Raw genomic sequence first — 20,433 nt, 5'->3', positions numbered from 1 at the left:
GTTGCCTAGATTATAATACATTTATTTATGTGCTTTTAAATCTAATTAATAATGATTTTGGAAACTTTACTTCCCCCTTCACTATTCATAGCCACAAATTCAAGATTCCTCTTGCTCAGTTTGTTTCTTTTTAATACTTCATCATAATTCTGAAGAAGGGCTTCCAGCATTCACACTTGCGAGTGAGCTAATTCCTCCTTCAAAGACATTGGGGCCAGACAGAGGTTGGCTGACAATAGCAAAATCCCTGGGGCTGAAGCAATGCGAACTGCTTGCCTGCTACCCAGGGATTCTATAAAACCTCCTGAAGAGCGTGAGTGGCAGGAATGAGACAATGAGTGGAGTGTCCGCCTTTCTTGTTCCACCTAGAGCTCCCCAAAGATGATTAGAAATCACTGTTATTTTAAAATATCTCTCTCTAAAGATCAGACTTGATTTTGAATAAAATTAGCATATTTTGTTCAATCATTAATTCACTCAGAATGATTTCTTAAGAGCCTATTACTTGTTACAACAGTGACTAGTTCATCACTATATTCTTATCCAAAGTTACCCAAGAGGCAATCAAGCAGATTGTTCACACATTGTTTTGGATTGATAGCAATTCAAGTATTTAGATTAGAAAAACAAAGAAGTTCTATTTTTGTAATATTGTTTATTTAAAAAAATTTTGAAAACTGTGAGTCTTGCTTTGTTTCTAAACATTCATACAGTCAAGATTTTAGAATTCAAAGGAATTACAGCTTTGATGCTCCTTTTACATTGCCAATGATGTTAATATGACCATCATCTTGTTGTAGTTAATAAACATCCTCATTAACTTGATATTTTAAATTTTTTATGTAAATTTCAGTTAAAATTTTAACAACCATAATTTTTTGTTTTTAAAATATATAATAAATTGAATCAGTTATATTTAATTCTAAATTCTAAAATTAGTAAACTTATGACATAATTTGTAAATATGAAAGTAAAAAATTAGAACTCAAAGGCTATAAATAATATATCAGATATAAAATTTGATCCTAATAATATAGAAAGTTTTCAAAACTGATTAATAATTTTAATGTCTTAGTTGATGGCTCAATTGATAGTAATTATTTTTGTGTAATACATTGGCAACTAAAATGTACAACATGCTGATTTTTTTTGTAGGTGAGACATAGGCTCCCTGAACAGCTGCAGTAGGAGCAAGAAGTAGTGACATTTACTTCAGCCTAATTTATTTCTGATGAAAAGATGATTGACTACATTTATGATGAAGTCCATGGCAAGAGTTACAGGAAAGGGTGAAATCATTCAGAAACACTAAAACTAAAAATTAAAGTAGCATATGGAATACTGTAATAAATCCCATGTAATTCATATTAGCATTGCCATTTAACTTGACAGAAGTTAGCTTAAATGACAAACTTATGAATACGAATGGGGAGAACTATGCTAATCTAATAGAAGGAAATCAGAGATAGTTGATTGTAAGATTGTATCAAAAGTGTTAGAATTTATATTCTAACAGAGTTGTAAAATTGACCCCAAATGGAACCAATTATTTTTACTTGTTATTTTTCTTGTTAGTAGCATGTCATGTTGCACGTTTACAAAAATGATTCAAATTTATTTATAAAATATTTGTTGGAGAGCCTCCTTGAGTTCCAGCATTGTTAGGGATAAGCTGAAGAAAAAAGCAGAGGTGATCCATCCATCCTTCATGGAAACCGCAGTCCAGAGAGAAGAGACGTGAGTCAGGCTTAAACGATTATAAAAATGAAAACATGGTTATTCCCTCTGATAAACACCATAAAGAAGAATTTCATGTTGTAAAAGGATTGTGAGCAAAAAGAATGACTAGCACATTAATGCTATTTTTAGTTGATATGTTTTATAAAATCTATTTTACTTCAGTTTTTTTAAATTCCAATGAATTGACATACATATACATAGTAAACAAAAATAACTCACTAAAGTCAGTCAGAAAATATCTTTGAACTGACATTTTTGCCAAGGTTTCATCTTGTTGATAATGTTTTCTTTTGGAGTACAAAATTACTCTGACTCGCACGCTGACTTTGTTTTTCCCAATATTTTATTTAACACAGGTTCAGTGTGGGAATTATAATGATTTCACAAGCCAATAGCATACAGAATAATGTCTTCTAAGCAACCAAATGAAATAACATACTGGCAAACCTCATTTTATTCCCTTTATTGTACTTCACAGATATTGAGTTTTTTACAAATTGAGGGCAAGACCCTCCACCAGCCAAAATATGATGACTCACTTTAGCATGATACTCAGTGTATTGCGGTGGTCCGAAACTGAACCTACAATGTCTGTGAGTTGTGCCTGCACTCCAAAGCAGCAACAGATTAACTATGCTATTGTTCCAGGCAAGGAGAGATAAAAAGAATAGAGTTCATATTTAGTTGAGGTGTATCTTTGTACAAGTCGGTACTCAGGAGACATGGCCTGGCCAACCAAGAGCTAATGTTCACATGCCCGTGCAAAAGGAAAAGTCCCTCGCTGCTACAGCACTTTGCTGGGGAATAATAGTGATATTGACAGGCAAGATGTTCTTTGCAGGGCCACTGCATGGTTTTCACCACTGCCAGTGAAACAGTCACCTTTGTTTACTGCAGTGGGAGCTAAAGCCTGACAGATCTTCACAGAGCTGTTGGGATCAGCAAAGGGTAGCCCTGGCCAGGACGAACACCTGGAGTAGTTTCACAGACTCTAGGTACTTGTAGTTCAAATCTACTCTTGCCATAGTTGCTTCTCCACATATTTTATTCAATAAGCCCCCACTGATGCCCCTCAGCAGCTGAGCTACTGAGTGCTCATCAGTGATAACAGACGAGATGATAACATCCTGACACAGCTCATTTTACCCTTCCATCAAAAAAACTTTCCTCTTGAAAACAGCTTCATTCTTAGGTCAAAACAACTTCACCATTAAAAGCAACTTTACTTTCTTGTCTAAAAAGTAGATTCCAAATCCTATCAAATGGATACATAACAGACAACAAACAAAATAAAAATATACTCAGTTAACTTTTGATTATTTGTATTGCAGGCAGATTTTTCACATTAACAAGGTAATTCTCATGATTACATTAAATGGAAACTACTAATGCACTGCTTCCCAAACAGCATGTAACTAACACTCAGGGGTACACTGAAGACATTAACGTAACAAATGTTATAAAGTGTTCACTCTGAATAAGAAATTCTGCCAACATGAGGCATCTGTGTGTAGAAGGCAGGAGGAGAGCAATGGCCGGAGCACAGCCGAGCAGCAGTGTCAGTGCATAAAGTAATGACTGTAATACGAGCAGCTGGGAAATGTTCCATCAGTGTTACAATGACAACCTGTAGAATTTTAGAGATGACAGAAACAACAATTTCATCTTGGTGGGCCAGGAGCAGCCAAGAAGTCTATGTGAAGGAGTTAATATAGTTCGTGACTTGGCACTTTAGGTGAAGAGAGGAGCAATGATGCATAGAAAGTGGCATGGACAAATTTATAAATTTGATAAGCTCAGTCTTTTAATAGTAATCTCATTTGGTTAGAGAAAAGTTAAGGTGCTTAGGAGGAATCACGAGGCTGGAAAGTAACAGAGGAATTCGATTGTCAAGAGGCTTTGAATGTAAAACTAAGGAATTTTAATTTAATTCAAAGGGAATTGTTTTTTTTTTTGTTGTTCATTATTTATTGGGGAAGAAAAATTAGACTGGGAGTATAATTTGTGAAAAAACATGAAGGAATCATTTGTAGGCATTTCTAAAATATTTCTTGGATACCTCCTACAAATGAATGCAAGTCACTTTGAGGAATACATATTTCTAGCAATCAACCTAGAAATAATCAAGTTCAAGCAGTTTTACCACAAAAATGTAACATAGACTGACTTGTTTTTTAAACTATTGTATTATTGTTCAATAACAGTTGTCTGCATATAAGCCCCACCCCCGCACCCCAGCCATCTGTACCTCCCTCCCTTGTTTCCATCCCCCCTTGGTTTTGTCCATGTGTCCTTTACAGTTGTTCTTGTAAACCCTCCTCCCTCTTCCCCCCATTATCCCCTCCACTCCCCTCTGGTTACTGTCAGATTGTTCTTAGTTTCAATGTCTCTGGTTACATTTTGCTTGCTTGCTTGCTTTGTTGATTAGGTTCCAGTTAAAGGTGAGATCATATGGTGTGGACTAACTTCTTGATCTGATGCTCATGAAGTTCAGATTAGACAAAGTAGAACTATGTTTAACCAAAATTTTAATTTCTTTACATGAAACTGACTCTTAGGCTTATGGAGGCTAATATATATTCAGGTTTCTTACTACTTTTAAGAAATTAATTTGGTTTCTCAGAACCACATAAACTGACTACAGCAACACGATTCACCCAGGGTCACATACTGTGCCTCAGACATTTTCAACATTTATAAACCCCACAGTGTGGTAATCATATTTGCCCTCTATTAAACCTTAGATGACTGTTTTATTTTCACCTCTTATTTTAAACCAAATTCCTGTTATTTCTATTTACGTGCCGGGTACTTTAACTTATATCGTGTTTTCTGACCTGTTTATAATCTAGATCCCAGGATTCTACTCTGCCTGCAGCGCCCTCCTTTGCTGCCCCTCCTGGTGGGAAAGAAGGGGTGGGCCCTGTGTGGACGCCCCGCCGCCCCGCCCCTGCAGCGCCATCCGTGTGCCAGGAGGGTGTGTGCCGCAATGGAGGCACTTGCCATCCCATCTTCCTCTCAGGGGGAGTGTTCTCATTCCAGTGTGACTGTCCACTGCATTTCACTAGCCGTTTCTGTGAACAAGGTAATCAGTCTTCACTATCCCTCTACATTTCTCGTGTGTGAGATTATTACAAAATGGTTCATAGTATCATACAGAACACACCAAATTACTTTTATCTCTGGTTATATATCTTTGTCCTCGTTCTATTTTTTAATTAAATTTATTGGTGTCACATTGGTTAATAGAGTCACGTGGGTTTCAAATATACATTACTATGATACATGATCTTTGTATTGCATTGTGTGCCCACTCCCAAAGTAAAATAATCTTTCATCACCATATATTTGCCCCCTTTACCCACTACTGCCCCCTTCCCTCTGGTGACCACTATGCTGCTGTCTGTGTCCATGTGTTTCCTTTTTATATCTCACATGTGAGGGAAATACAATTCTTGGCTTTTTCTGACTGACTTATTTGCTCAGTCTCATATATTTCTTTTTAAAAACTCTAGAGGGACGAACAGAATTGAAACCTGTTATAAACACATTGGTGGATATTAATACAAACAAGAAACATCTGTATAATTTTACCTAAAAATGAATTATGATAGAACATTTTCAACTGAATGATGTAGAAGCAAACCTAAGATTTTTAAATTAGGATTGCCATTCAAAATGTATTTTCAATTGCCACACAAATAAGAATTAAAATTCAAATGCAGTGTTATTTATATAATTTCTTCTACAAGTGGGGTGTATCTGTCCTTTGTCACCATAGAAATAATTAGGCTCTAACAAATACTATTTTTATTGCTTAATTGTTAATCAAATTACTGCTTTTATCTTTTATAAGTAGATCCCCACATTTAAATTATTTCAGTGTGTAAGAAAGTACATTATTTTTTAATGCTTAAGAACAAAATTTCAGCTTTAATGGAGCGGTTTATGAATGAAAAGAAAGTTTCCTTTTTTCAATGTCTAGTGGTCTCCTAAGAGTCTGTCAGTTAATTAAAGACATGCTGGGCACCTACAGCAAGAAACGCCCAGGGCAGATTACAAAGACATTAAGTTATGAGGCAGCTGACGGCATGTCCCTATACTAATGGCTGAAAAGTGTCATTGTTTCCCATGTAAAATTAATCACTGGTTTTAAATTGGGGAAGTGGGGATGAGGATTACTATTGGCTAATGATTCAGATGGCAGAGAATTTCATTACTTATTCAAGATTGTGTTAAATACCTCCTTTTTTTAGTATAGAACGTGGGGCCTCCAAAATCTGATTCAAAAGTACCTGTATATGTTGTTCAACTCCTCTTCCTAAATGACCCTGTGTGACTGCTGTGGATGTTTTAATGTTCAGCCAAGTAAGCAAGTAAACACAATAAGAAGCACAGAAATGAAAATACAGATTGTTTTTATGTTTATTGTAAAACATTGTGTCCTTAAGTCTATTATTTAACCATAAAATACTTTTGAAGACACATCAATATTGCTTAATTTGTGAGTGAATATTTTATATGTCTGTAAATATATCATGAGGCTTTTCTTCTGCTACTGTTGGAGAACATTTATATTACATTCTGTTATTAGATTTCTAGGGACAAAATTTGGGTTATAAAGGTCTTTTAAATCCAGTTTACCCATTTAAAATTCTGGAAGGTCAAAAGGCAGATCCATTTTTAATTTTGTAAGTATCTCCATACTGCTTTCCACAGTGGCCGCACCAATCTGCATTCCCATCAACAGTGCAAAAGAGTTCCCTTTTCTCCATATCCTCACCAGCACTTGTTTGTTGATTTATTGATGATAGCCATTCTGACAGGTGTGAGATGGTGCCTAATTGTGGTTTTAATTTGCATTTCCCTAATGATTAGTGGTGTTGAGCATCTTTTTATATGTCTATTCTGGGAATATATCTGACGGAACCCAAAACATTAATTTGAATGAACAGGAGCACCCCTGTGTTCATTGCAGTGTTATTTACAATCGCCAAGATATGGAAGCAGCCCAAGTGTCCATCAGTAGATGAGCAGATAAAACAACTATGAGATATTTACTCAATGGGATACTATTAAGCTGTAAAAAAAGAAAATTTTACCCTTTGCCACAGTATGGATGCACATGGAGAACATTATGCTAAGTGAAACAGGCCAGTGAGAGAAAGACAAACACCATATGATTTCACTCATATGTGAAATCCAATGAACAAACTGAACTAACAAGGAGAATGGGGACAGACTTATAGATAGAGAGCAAGATGACAGATAAGGAGTGGAGAAGGTTAATGAGTGGAGGGATGGAACAAAAAGGAAAAAGGACTCATGGACATGGACAACAGTGTGGTGATTGCAGGTGGGCAGGCAGTATAAAAAAACTGAATGGTAATTGAAAAAATGCAATAAAAATCTTAAATATTAAATTCTGAGTATTTTTCTTTCTTTAATTTCTTGCTAGGTAGAGTGTTAGAAAAATATCCTCTTTACCTCACTTCAAATATATTTTGATATTTTAATGTTATTTTTAATTCAAATTTACTGACAGTGGTGAAAATGACATTTCAAAAGGAAAAGTCTTTAGTTATTGTTTACATGTCCTACAAATGACCCTTTAGCCATAATTCTTATCTTTCCTATTAAATCCCCAGTTTTCCCTCCTAACTCCTTACTCAGTAGCTTTAATAACCAGACAGTGACCTATACTTTTCTTCAGAAAAGAAACAATTCAAGTTTGTTTGTAGTTAAATCCAAGTATTGACTGAGATTTAATTACTTTTGGTGTTTGGAATCACAGAATATAGGAAACTTGCCTTTCCTATGAATATAGAATCTCTGTTCTATATTCATTGTTGGATTTTATTTTTTTCAACATTATTATTCATTTTCTCTCTCTTATATTTTTAACTTTCTCCTGTTGAACATATAATATTTTTAAAAAGAAAAATTGGATCATAGTGTGTTGCTAAAATTAGGTAATCCAGTACAAATTATTTCTTTCTTTGTGAAAAGTAATCAGAAACTGTGAGTACATAATTATCACCAAGAGGAGAATTGTTTTCTTTTTTAATTGTTATTCAAGTACAGTTGTCTCTATTTTCACCCCACCATGCCACCCCATCCCACCCATCCCTGCCTCCCACCCTCAAATCTACCCTCTTTGTGTTTGCCCATGTGTCCTTTACACGTGCTCCTTGATGGGCCTTCCCTTTTATTCCCTATTATCGCTCTCCCCTCTGGTTACTGGCAGTTTGTCCTTTATTTCAATGTTTCTGGTTGTATTTTACTTGTTTATTTGTTTTGTTGATTAAAAATTTTGTTTTTCTTAAGAAAACTTTGCCAAGTGACATCTAAGATGTATGATGCACTAAATGAAATGTATGCAGTAAGACTCACTGATTATCAGCCATGATAGTATTACCTGTAACTTTGTTGTTCTTGCCTCCTTTGGGTGGAAATATTTCAATATAATATTTAGAATGTGATGTGATATGCATTTTTAGAATTGAAAATATTATTTCTAAATTTAAAAATCTTCAATATTTACTTTTAACCATTTACTTCCTAAATTAAAATTAACTGTCTTTCTTCTTTCAATTATAAAGAAAGCTGATAACTAGTTTAGATTCTCAATCTGATGCTCTAAATATAATTCATACTGGTATGTACCTTAGAATCCAGATTGACAGATAATGACTACTGCCTAAGGCCATGATTCAGGAATCAGCCACCATAATGAGACTTTTTATAGCATTATCCAGGTTGGTCAGATGACACAATTTCTAAGAGCAGATTTTAATAAACAGTATTGTGTGCCAGTTCCAACATGTTTCAACTACCTAGTAAAAATCTCAGTGAAAAAAATCTTGCAGTGGGTAAATAGTCCCTAAATCAATCAAAATTTCTCTCTCTCTCTCTCTCTGTCTTTCTCTGTCTCTCTCCCCTCCCTCTCTGCCTCCCTCCTTTTCTCTCTCTCTTTCTCTCTCAATGTTCTCAGTATTAAATTGCTTAGAATTTACTGATAGATTGCTATGAAAATTATTTCTTACCTGAGTCCCTATTGAGTACATTTAACATCTAAATTATATGAACTTGTGCTTCAGGAATGAAATTTGCATAATATCACTGTGAAGAGTTCTGATTTACCAGACACTGAACTGAGTGCTTCATGAATCTTATTTCAGTTAACCCTCAGAATAACCCAGCTGAAGTAAGCACTCTAAATTATCCCTTTTACAAATGAGAAATCTGAGGCACAGAATTGTTAATGTACTCATTCAAGGTCACACAGCTTAAACAGGGTACAGATTGGATTAAAAGCAACCTTGCTTGACTTCAGACTTCACGTATAACATCCACGTTCTGTTGCTGCACTAGACAAACAAATTTAACAGGGTGATATGACATGGAATTTTAAATGTTCTTCCCCTTTCATCTGCTTATAGAAGGTATCTTTACTGAAGCAAGAAAAGAGCATTTAAAAAACCTGAAATTTTCCAAATCAGAAAACCAAAGAAGTTAATGTTGATCTAATAAATTTTTTGTGAAGAAGGCATTATTATGATCCACCAGAAATCAAACTGAAAAGCTTATTAGATGCCTTTAAGAGAACCCTATCTGAGTGGATAGTTTAGTAAAACTAAAATAGAGGAAGTAGATTAAGATTTGAATTTCAGAAAAATGTAGACATAGATGAAAGAACCTGACTCTCTAAAAATACATAGATAGATAGGCCTAAATGTAAAGACATGGTGAAAATTGATTTTTTTTCTTTATAGCCTTGCTCCTTTTTATATTTAAAGTTAATTTTCTCAAGCTTGAAAGACTGTTAAAATATTTTATTTTACAACTTTGATTTTTTTCACAGCAAAATGGGGGTATAAATTAAGTATAAGTCTTAACTGAAATAGCACTAGATTCAGCAACAGAGAGAAAGGGTTGCCGGGGTAATGGGAGTAAGTAATGGGTCATCCTTACACATATTTCCTGTCAACTTAGCATTACATCATGTGCTCTACTTTATCAAATCATCCATATCCAATCACCTAATAACACTGACTTATAGAATCAGTTTGATTTAATATGCTCTGTTTTTTTCTCAACACATGTTATCTTAATTCATATGAGCTAAACCTTGTTACCTACTTTATCATAATGATCCTGCATCTCACCAGGGGAAACTTAAGAGCATATATAGCCTTGCTTTGTTTTGGAGGGCTGCATGCAGGCAGATGGCTGTCTCCTACTGTAAAGTTCAGAGTGACAGATTTAGAATATCAGTGCCTGTGCTGGGGGAAGGGTATGCCTCTGACTATTAATTATAGGATTAACATTTTTTAAACAGCCCCATACTTTTTAGTGTTCTATAAAACAGTTTTATAAATAATGTCATAAAGAAGTATTTAAATGCCATGCATTACAACCAAGAAATCTTTTGTTTTATTTGAAACCCTGTCTGTATATATTCCATATATGCTTAAAAGTCAATTGTACTGGGTAAACTGCAAACCTAGAAGTACAAATGAGAGGTTTTACTAGGTGTTTTGTCCTGTTATATGTATATTTTTAACAGACTACCTTAATAGATGCCTTTGGTTTTACCATAACTAGAATATATTTTAAAGGCATGTTAAAGCAATTTGAATTTATTTATTAACTTTAGATCAGGTGGCTAAATGTCAGACATTCCAGAGCCCGGAAGGCAGAGAAACTGAGCATTTATCAACTTATTACAATGATTTATCCCCTCCCCAGAGAACTGATAGTCTACATCCTCAGAAAAGGACCAAAGAATGGGAGTCAGCCTTTCTAAACACAGTACCAGGTCTGAAAATCTGTCTTTCAAGCCAGAGGGCAATGTGGCATATTTACCAGTTAATGACAACTGCTGTAATATTAAGATGCTAAGTTGCAAATAAATGGGGATTGAAGTCAAGGAAAAGGGCTGAAGGCAGACAAGAATACCTATCATCAAAGACAGAGGATTTCTTTTTTGAAGGCAGGCATGGCTGACGGTTTCAAACTTCTGAGCTCTTCTCTGCTGTCAGTTGCTGCATTCTCCAGCAGGGAGCACTGTCTTCGGTTGGTAGGAAAAGAGCTCCCTCCCCATCCTCATGCTTGTAACTATGTAAAAACTAGATGTACATCAATCTCTCTATTTACATTGGTAATAGTCCAGAAATTTCCATATGGGAAGGGGAGGGGATCTATATATTCCTCCATCTATCAAAAAAAGATGACATGTATTTTGTCTTTATTGCCTTTATTAACATTGATTTATCTCCCTATAATTCAACACATCCATTAAATAAATATTAGTTGAATACCTGGCATGCAAAACACATGGAATTAGTCATTGGCAGTGGTATAAAAATGAGCTTTGCCTTTAAGTTTGCAAGTAGTTGTTAACATAGGGTGTGCAGGGGGGAATGCAAGGAGAGGAAGACAAGTATGACTCAAAGGTCAGCTAGCATTCCCAACAGTGTCTGACTTAGGACCTATGTGAGCTTCTATTGCTTCCATAATTAGTTGTCACACTACTTAGTGACTTCAGCAACACACATTTTTTATCTTAAAGATCTGTAATGAAAAGTCTGACACAGTTCTCAGTGGGTTAAAATCAAGGTTTTGGCAGGGCTGTGTTTTTGTTTTAGTTTTTGTTGTTGTTTTGTTTTCTCCTGGAGGTTCTAGGGGAGAATCAATTTCCTTGACTTTTCTGACTTCTACAGACCTTCTGCTCATGGCCCCCATTATTCATCTTCTAACCAAATAACGGCGATTCTAATCTTTTTCATGTCATGTCATTCGATCTTTGTTTTCACCTCCCTTTTCTCCATTTAAGGACCATTGTGATTACATGGAGCTCACTGGAATAAATCAGGATAATCTTAATAACTCAGTATCAGCTGATTAGCTACTTTAATTTCAGCTGCAACTGTAATGCTCCTTTGTCACGTAAGGTAACAAATGCATAGATCCTAGGTAATAGGACTTCTTTGGAGAGCCATTATTCTGCCTACCTCAGACCTGTAATTGTTCCTCAGGGGATTTACATGATAATAGAATAGAAAAAGAAGGTTATTAGATGGATATCTGATGTTCATAGAACTGAGGGAAAGTAGTGGAAGCAGCTTGGAAAACGCAACTGAAAGACACGCTGGAAGGCCAGTCAACACGAAGCAGAGTGAGGCTCATCCAAAAACAGTCTGAACCCCCACAGAACAGGGGCTTATGCTGTCACTTGCTCAAGATTCAGAGTGCCAAGATATATTCTGAAATTGTCTAATTGGAAAACCTCAATGATATGCTAACCCAATGCCTTAGCAGGAGAAGAAAATGAGGGACAAGATCAATCTTTTACCTTCTGCTTCTAACATAGTAACTTGACTGTGCAATCCACCAAGATCCAAAGCAATGGGCCTCTTCTTCATTTCCATCCAAAAATATAGTCATTCACACGAGGCTTTTTTAACTTTGTTTTTATTTTTTATACTATTACAGATATCACTCTCTCCCCTCTTTTCCCACCTCCACCTAGCCCTCATCCAGGCTTCCCCCTGACCATCACCACATTGTTGTCTGTGTTTATGGGTTATGCATGTATGTTCTTTCGCTAATCCCTCTCCCTCCCTCTAACTGCTATTTGTCTGTTCCATATATCCATGCCTCTGTTTCTATTTTATCAGCTTATTTTGTTCATTAGATTCTACATATAATATCATATGGTATTTGTCTTTTACTGACTGGCTTATTTCAATTAGCATAATAATCTCTATAGCACACATGTGCATGCAGGCACACACACACACATGCACACACCCATTAAAATTGAACATCAGTGCTTCTCTTTAAAGTTCTTCAGATAGTTTCCTTCTCTCTTCCATCACTCTCCTATTTTGTTTTCTCCTTGAATTCATGACTTTCTTATTAACTTATATTGCAAAATATTTTAGCAAAAATTTTCATTGCCTTTCCTCCTGCATACACACCATAAACAGTGTATCTGAAATAATACTTGGATGACTTGAGGGATTAGATGAGTGAATTACGTGAAGGGGGAGAAAGTTGCGTAGGTCATGTTGAGAACAGATCACGTGTGGGATCAGCAGAGAAATAAAGCTGGAAATTCAGATGGGACTCATGCTGTAGAGAACCATAAATGACAAAATAAAAATATTAAATTCATTAGCAATAGCCTTCAATGGGAAAAAGTTATAATGATCAGAGCTGGCTACAGAGTGATAAAACTGAGAGTAGAATTTAGGAAGGATTACAGTGGATAGGAGAATAAGGTACAGAGAAAAATTGGAATGTAAATTTAACAGGCTAGGAAATAGGATGAAAAGTCTTTTAACCCTGATGTTTACTAGTAATTTGAGAGTATAAGAGATCCCTGTGTTCTCTATACAGAATGTAGTTTAGATTTTTTTATCAAAAAATTACAAACTTGAATAAGTCTTATAATACTTTTAATATATTACTGTGTGCAAAAGAAAAAGTGCTGTATGAAATTTGATTACATCCTGGCTGGTGTGGCTCAGTGGACTGAGGGCCGAAAAGAGTCATTAGTTCAATTCTCAGTCAGGGCATATGGCTGGGTTGCAGGCCAGGTCCCCAGCAGAGGTCACTCAAGGGGCAACCACACACTTATGTTTCTCTCCGTCTTTTTCTCCCTTCCCTTCTCTCTAAAAATAAATAAAATTTTAAAAAGAAAAACAAATGTGATTTTAAATGACAAGTCACACTAAAGGTCCCTCTTCTTTCCTCCCTTGTACCATCTCCTGTCCCACCTTTCCACAGCATGCTGAATTACATGCAGTAAAACTTGATCATGGCACAACATTGTAGGTAATAAAGCAGATGATCTGGGCTTATTCAACAAGGGGTTAATGACCAGTTAGCTAAACATTTACAACTACATGTACATGAACACACTGTTAAGTATGATGTATCTTACCTTTCTCACTTCAATGCTAAATTCCTCAAGAACCCTGGCTTTATTATATGCAACATATTTGTAATATGAAAGACTATTAAAACATATGTTTCAGATCTTTGGGGGGCTATCAAAATAATTTATTATTGGAAAACACCTCAAAATGATAGTTGAAACTAACATTTTATAAGTGTGGAAACAAAGTCAAAGAGAAGTAACTCAAGGAGACTACTAGTTAAGAAAAAGTCCAGGACTAGAACTCAATGTCCATATTCAAAATCCAATATTTTAACTGCCACAGCAAGTGTCCTCCTGAGTTTTTCAGTGATAGATTCCAAGTTGAATATCAAAAAATATATTAAATTGTATATATTTGAGATAAACAATTGCATAAACTTACATAAAAACAGTAATGACCTTAATTGTACACACTTATAGCTCTTTCTGTATATGATACATACAGGTATATTTGATTGTGGACATGTCAACATAACATTTGATGAATTTACTAATGGCATTTTTAAAAGTATTTTTCTAATGTAAATTTATTTATAAAAATAGGGAGCAGAAAAAGTTAATTAAAATTCTTTTGACTACTACCTTTGAAATTAAGGTGATAATTTTTAATAATTATTAAAAAGTTTTTTTACAGTGATCACAAACTGCTTTATTTTTAATAATTCTATACAAGCACATTCTAATAATAATATATGCAAGACACATATGAGATTTTAAAACTTTTTGTTGCCACATTAAAAATAAAAAAGAGAGAGAAGTTTATTTTAACAATATATTTTATTTAACCTGGTATATCCTAGTATACTATCATCTTAACACCATAAAAGTATTAATGGGCTATTTTAAATGAGTTTTCATGCTAAGTCTTTGCAATCTGGTGTGCACTTTATACTTAATTTGAACTAGCTATATATCGAGTGCTCAATAGTTATATGTGGCTGGTGGCCATTATATTGGACTACACAATTCCTAAGACCAAAGGAAAATAGCTTAACAGCTTAACATCTGTGATGATGTTGTGTATATAAAAGTGTTGAGATGGAGAGAAGATGAAGAGACTTTTCTACATCAAGCTTTAATCACAGTAAAATGTGAGAAGATGGAAGCAACTGAAGTCCTATAGTCTCTATCAAGAGCCTGAATTACACTGTTAACAGTACACAGAGTCATTTATCTAATTTTGACCCCTCCTCTCTTCACTATCTATGCTTCTATTCTCTGTCTGCTACTAGATGAGGTGATCCAACAGAATCTTGAAGGCTTAAATGCCATCTATACATTTACAGTTGCCAGATTTATATATTCAGCCCTGACCTTTCACTATATGACAGACCTGCATATTACACTTGGATATTAAACAAGGTTTCTCACACAAAAATGGGCCATGAACCTTCTACAAAAGTTCTTTCTCATTCTTACACTAATATATAAATTTACTTATCCATTAAGTTAGATGAACTCATTCATCCACATTTCTACCACAAGTTCTTTGCATATGTACTATGCACTAAGCACTGCCTCAAACACTGGCCATTCATTGATGAATAAGATGCTCTCCAGTTCTGTCCATATAATTGAACAACAATAAAATAATTTTAAAAAAGAAAAGAAAAGAATCAGGTTTTGCCCTGGAAATAAAATAAAATAAACAAATAAGATATATGCCATTAAAATAATATGCACCTACTACCTGCCCTGCGTCATTTATAAGTATAAGCCAGTAAAGAAGTAAATACTCAAATATATAATCTAAACTGGTATATAAACTCTGAAACAGAATGCTATTAATAAAGAAGACCAAGGTTGGGCTGTGGTGGGAATAGAAAAAGACCAACTTAAAAATATTCTAACAGGAAATATCATTTAGTTCAAAACTAAAAAATGAGAAGGTTTCTGTTTGTTGAAAAGCAGAGAGGAGAATGTTCTAGACATAGAGAAAATTATCTTGTCATTAAAATGAATAGGTAAGAATGACTTTTTACCAGTTCCTTTTTAAAACTGTGAGTTCCAGTAATTTTCTTAAACCAAAGATGTGGTTACAGCAATGAGAAAAACACTTCCATTAATTTTATTTAGCTGTTTATTCAAATTTTTAATGGGCCCATTGTTCCTGTTCACAAGAAATTTAGTAAAGTTTTATGGTCAAATACTAAATGTATGGTTACTTTTCTCAGTTCCTTCAGTCCCTAGTCTTTTATTCCCCCCCCCAATGGCTCCATCTCTTTTATTTATCATTTTTAAGCTTTTATTTTTATTGTATTTTTTCCATTACCATTTCATCCCGTCATACTCCCCTCCCACCCACAACCACCACACTATTATCCATGTCCATTTTTCCTTTTTGCTCAGTCCCTCCACCTTGTAACCCATTAACCCTTTATCAGATATATTGGCAAATATGTTCTCCCATTCCGTGGGTTGTCTTTTTATTTTGGTGATGTTTTTCTTTGCTGTGAAAAAACTTTTTAGTTTCATGTAGTCACATTTGACCAAAAGAAGAAATAAAAAGCCATCCAATGGGAAAGTAAGAAGTAACTTTATTTGCAGATGACATGATACTATACATAGAGAACCACAAAGATTCCATCAAGAAACTGCTAAAATGATAAATGAATTCAGCAAAATAGAAAGATATAAAATTCATACCCATAAATCATATGCATTTTATATGCCAATAATGAACTAACACAAAATGGAAAATTAAAAAAGCAATCACATTCATAATTGCTTCAAAAAGAACAAAATACTAGGAATAAACCTAACTAAGGATGTAAAAGCTCTGCATTTGGAAGATTATAAGACACTGAAGAAAGAAACTGAAGATACAAATAAGCAGAAGTACATACTGTGTTCATGCATAGGAAGAATTAACATCATTAAAATGTTCATACTACTCAAAGCAATCTATAGATTCAATGCAGTTCCTATCAAGATTCCAATGACATATTTCACAGAGGTAGAACAAATATTTCAAAAATGTATATGGAATCACAAAAGGCCACACATAGCAACAGAGATCCTGAGAAAAAAGAAAGTTGGAGGAATCATGCTACCTAATATCGAACTATACTGTAAGGCCATGGTTATAAAACAGCATGGTACTGGCATAAAAATGGAAGCACAGATCAATAGAACAGAATAGAGAGCGCAGAAATAAACCACCATCTTCATAGTCAATAATATTTGACAGAGAAAGCAAGCACATACAATGAACTAACGATAATTTATCCAATAAATGGTGTTGGGAAAATTGGACAAATATGTGCAGAAAAATGAACACCACACACAAGAATAAATTCAAAATGGATTAGACTTAAATGTTAGATTTGAAACCATAAAAATCCTAGAAGAAAACATAGGCAGCAAAATATCAGACATTGCTCATAGCTATATTTTAAGGAATATATCTCCTCATGCAAAGGAAACAAAAGTTCAGTCTTTTAAAGAAAACATTAAGCTTTCCCACATGACAATATATTATCATATAATTATATTAAAAAGTATTAGCTGAAATCTATCTTGTCATTTTAACATTTTAAATGATAAGAAAACTACATGAATACTTTTGTGTTATACTGTTTACAGTGAAATAGTATTTGAAAGAAAATTCTGTTTACAAATCAACTAGAAAATATCATTGCAAAGAATTAAAGAATATAAACTTGAATGATATAAGAGTAGATTAACAGTAAAAACAAGACTAATGTTAACCTGCCCTAAGATGTTATGATTCAGATGGGACGTAAATAGATGTATAATTATAGTACAAATAACTAATACAATAATGAATAAATAGCAATACAAGAATAAACTCTGTGTTTCACATACTCACAACTGCAAATCTACTTTTTCCCCACCCTCTAAAATGACAATTCAAAAGGACTATGATAACTAGAGCTAATTAAGAATAAATTATGGGAAATTGATTTTCAGCAAATATTTTCTTCAACATGTGATGTGCCTTTGGCAGGAAATAATTAATAGAACTGTTATTTAAGAGGCAACGTTATGTCCTTACTCATAAATATAATTTCATTAATGAAATAAAAGTACCACCTAAGCAAAAGAATTTATTCTTTAAACTGTCCATCCTTGAAATACTCATATTTCAATTGATTTAATCAATTGTGTCAAGATGTCCCTGTGGATATCTTTTTATTCTCTGTCCTAGAATCATATATATGAATGTGAATAAATATAAACAGATAGGAAAGGGATGGAAATTGAAACCAGTGCTCACATATATGTATATAACCTTTGCCTGTGGTTTTCTTTGCCGTTTGTGGATTAAAAATGATTATCAGATGTTTTGTGTAAGCTTATTGTTTCTGTACATTAACATCAGGTATAGTAAGTAGGAAATGAGAAATCAACAGCTAATAATTACCACTCTATACATCTTACCACGTTGAGCTGTTTTTCTATCAGTCACCACACCAACCATGTGAGTCAGTAATACTTTATTAATAAAGTTATTTTCATTTCCAAGTTATAGAAATCAATTCAATAAATAATAGCTAACATTTATTGAATGCTAAATATGTGTTAGGTACTGCTCTTAATCTTAGACTGTAGTGACTCATTTATTTCTCATGAATGAGTATTATTTTGAGGTAAATGCTATTCTACCCTCATAATTCAGAGGGAAAAAATGTACACAGAGTTTTAAGTAACTTGCCCATGTAAATTTTGGGATTGAGATTTGAATCCAGGTTATTAAAACTATCCTTCCTGTCTGATCCAGTTAATATAAGCAAAGACAGAACATTTTTTTCTTTTTTTAAACATATTTTATTGATTATGCTATTACAGTTGTCCCATCCCCCCCCTTTATTCCCCTCTGCCCTGCATACCCCCTCCCACATACATTCCCCAGCCCACGCCCCTTTAGTTCATGTCCATGGGTCATACATATAAGTTCTTTGACTTCTACTTTTCCTATACTATTCTTAACCTCCCCCGTCTGTTTTCTATTTACCATTATGCTACTTATTCTCTGCACCTTTTCCTCCTCTCTCCCCCTTCAACTCCCTTGTTGATAACCCTCCATGTGATCTCCATTTCTGTGGTTCTGTTCCTGTTCTAGTTGTTTGTTTAGTTTGCTTTTGTTTTTGTTTTAGGTGTGGTAGTTAATAACTGTGAGTTTACTGTCATTTTATTGTTCATATTTTTTATCTTCTTTATCTTAGATAAGGCAGCAGTGGCAGAAAATTTTCTATAAAATTATAAAGACAGCATCTTACAGAACCACAGAACAGGAATTAAAAGATATTCAACTAGGAACAAAAGCACTCTGGATACTTTCTCTGTTAGAGTCATGTTTTACTCTTCTCACCATTCCTAGCTGACAATGGCTTCTGATGCACCACTGTAGAGTTCTTTCCCATAGAGAGGCTGAATTCTTCTTGGATTGACCCTAGGAAGGAGATGTGTGGCTAAGGTGACCACCTGTAACCCCATCAGTCCAGTCAAAAGTATTTTGAAGGAGATCAGAGAGCAGCTTCCCAAGAAGGAATAAATATGGTTGGCTGGGAATATACCACAAAATATATAAACTTTGTTACTATAACCATCCTACTACTGAAGAATGAGGAACTGAGAAAGTAATTTGCCTAGGTTATGCAGATGATTTGCAAAGTCAGAACTCAAGCTGCTTGATGCCAAAAATTGTTCTTTTAACTACTATACATTTCTACAATACTTTCAAATCTCCCTTAAAATATAGGGTATAGTCACTGAGACAATGCTATCTATATTGGCATAGTAATGAATTCACCTTATTAAAAGACTTGACTTACACTCAAGAATATATTTTAATTTCTCCCATCACCAACTTAAGGTATTTTTACCAGATTTCTCTTCACCTTATTTTGAGACAACCTGGATGTATTTCATAGCTTTTAGGTCATCTGCAGGTATGAAATAGTCTAACTCAATTTAATGAACTAATGCAGTTTTATTGCACACCTAATTTGAAGTTGCCCACACCTTCCTAGGTCTTCCATTGCTACACCTCCTCTCTAAATTTTGAGCCTCCAGGGTCATATCAGGGGTAGAAGGAATCAGAAAAGGTGTCAAAGTCTTATTCCTTATCACAAGGTGATTGTAATTTGTGTAGGTAGCAAATGCATTCTGTCATTGTAGGTACATCAGTGGTTTGTTGCTGATTCCTTACAACATATTTCTCTGCTGTAGGTTGGGTACACTCAGATCTCTTGAAAATTTCCTTTAGTAGCAACCTAGGAAGTACACTGCTACTCTTTTTTGGCTGGTGCCCCTGATGCAGTAGACATTGTGAAACAGGTCATCTCTAGATGACTTGAACTTAGTTACCTAACACTTTCCTTACTGTCAATTGGATCTGAGAAAATTGCCAACTGTCCTGCCAACTGACAGAAGTGCAAGTAATGCTATAGATGAACCATTCTCCTCACTAACCTTGCAGGCTGTTCTAGCCTGCTGACTGCTTTCTGGATTCTCCCACCAAAAGGCATGGCCCAGTCTCCATTCCTTGCCACCTAACTCTAGGAACCATGTCAAGTGTTCCCAAGAGCTCTCTGAATGGATAACAATAGAGGGGGTCTTAAAAATGCCTTAGCTCTGTTAGCGTGCATCCAGCTCTCTGCAGTTTCCAAGCAATACATTTTTGGACTTTCTCATTGGTTAGGAGTGGAGACAAGATATGTCACACCTGTGACACCTGTTTTTAATCCTTCTGAGGAATCTGTATGTAATAAATCTCT

The 20,433-nt window shown here is 34.7% G+C and overlaps 1 protein-coding gene across 1 annotated transcript in view; it reads left to right on the top strand.

Moving 5' to 3' along the window:
- EYS (eyes shut homolog) overlaps nt 1-20,433 on the top strand; it is a 1,607,944-nt gene that overhangs the window by 1,197,224 nt on the left and 390,287 nt on the right. The window contains 1 exon segment of the mRNA XM_045842859.1: nt 4,593-4,825. Coding sequence (XP_045698815.1) covers nt 4,593-4,825 — 233 coding nt within the window.

Source organism: Phyllostomus hastatus, unplaced genomic scaffold (assembly GCF_019186645.2).
Source record: "Phyllostomus hastatus isolate PE091 unplaced genomic scaffold, TTU_PhHast_1.1 phas_contig_40, whole genome shotgun sequence".
Classification (NCBI taxonomy): Eukaryota; Metazoa; Chordata; class Mammalia; order Chiroptera; family Phyllostomidae; genus Phyllostomus; species Phyllostomus hastatus.
Note: the sequence above shows the minus strand (reverse complement) of the source record. Positions and strands in the feature narration are given on the sequence as shown.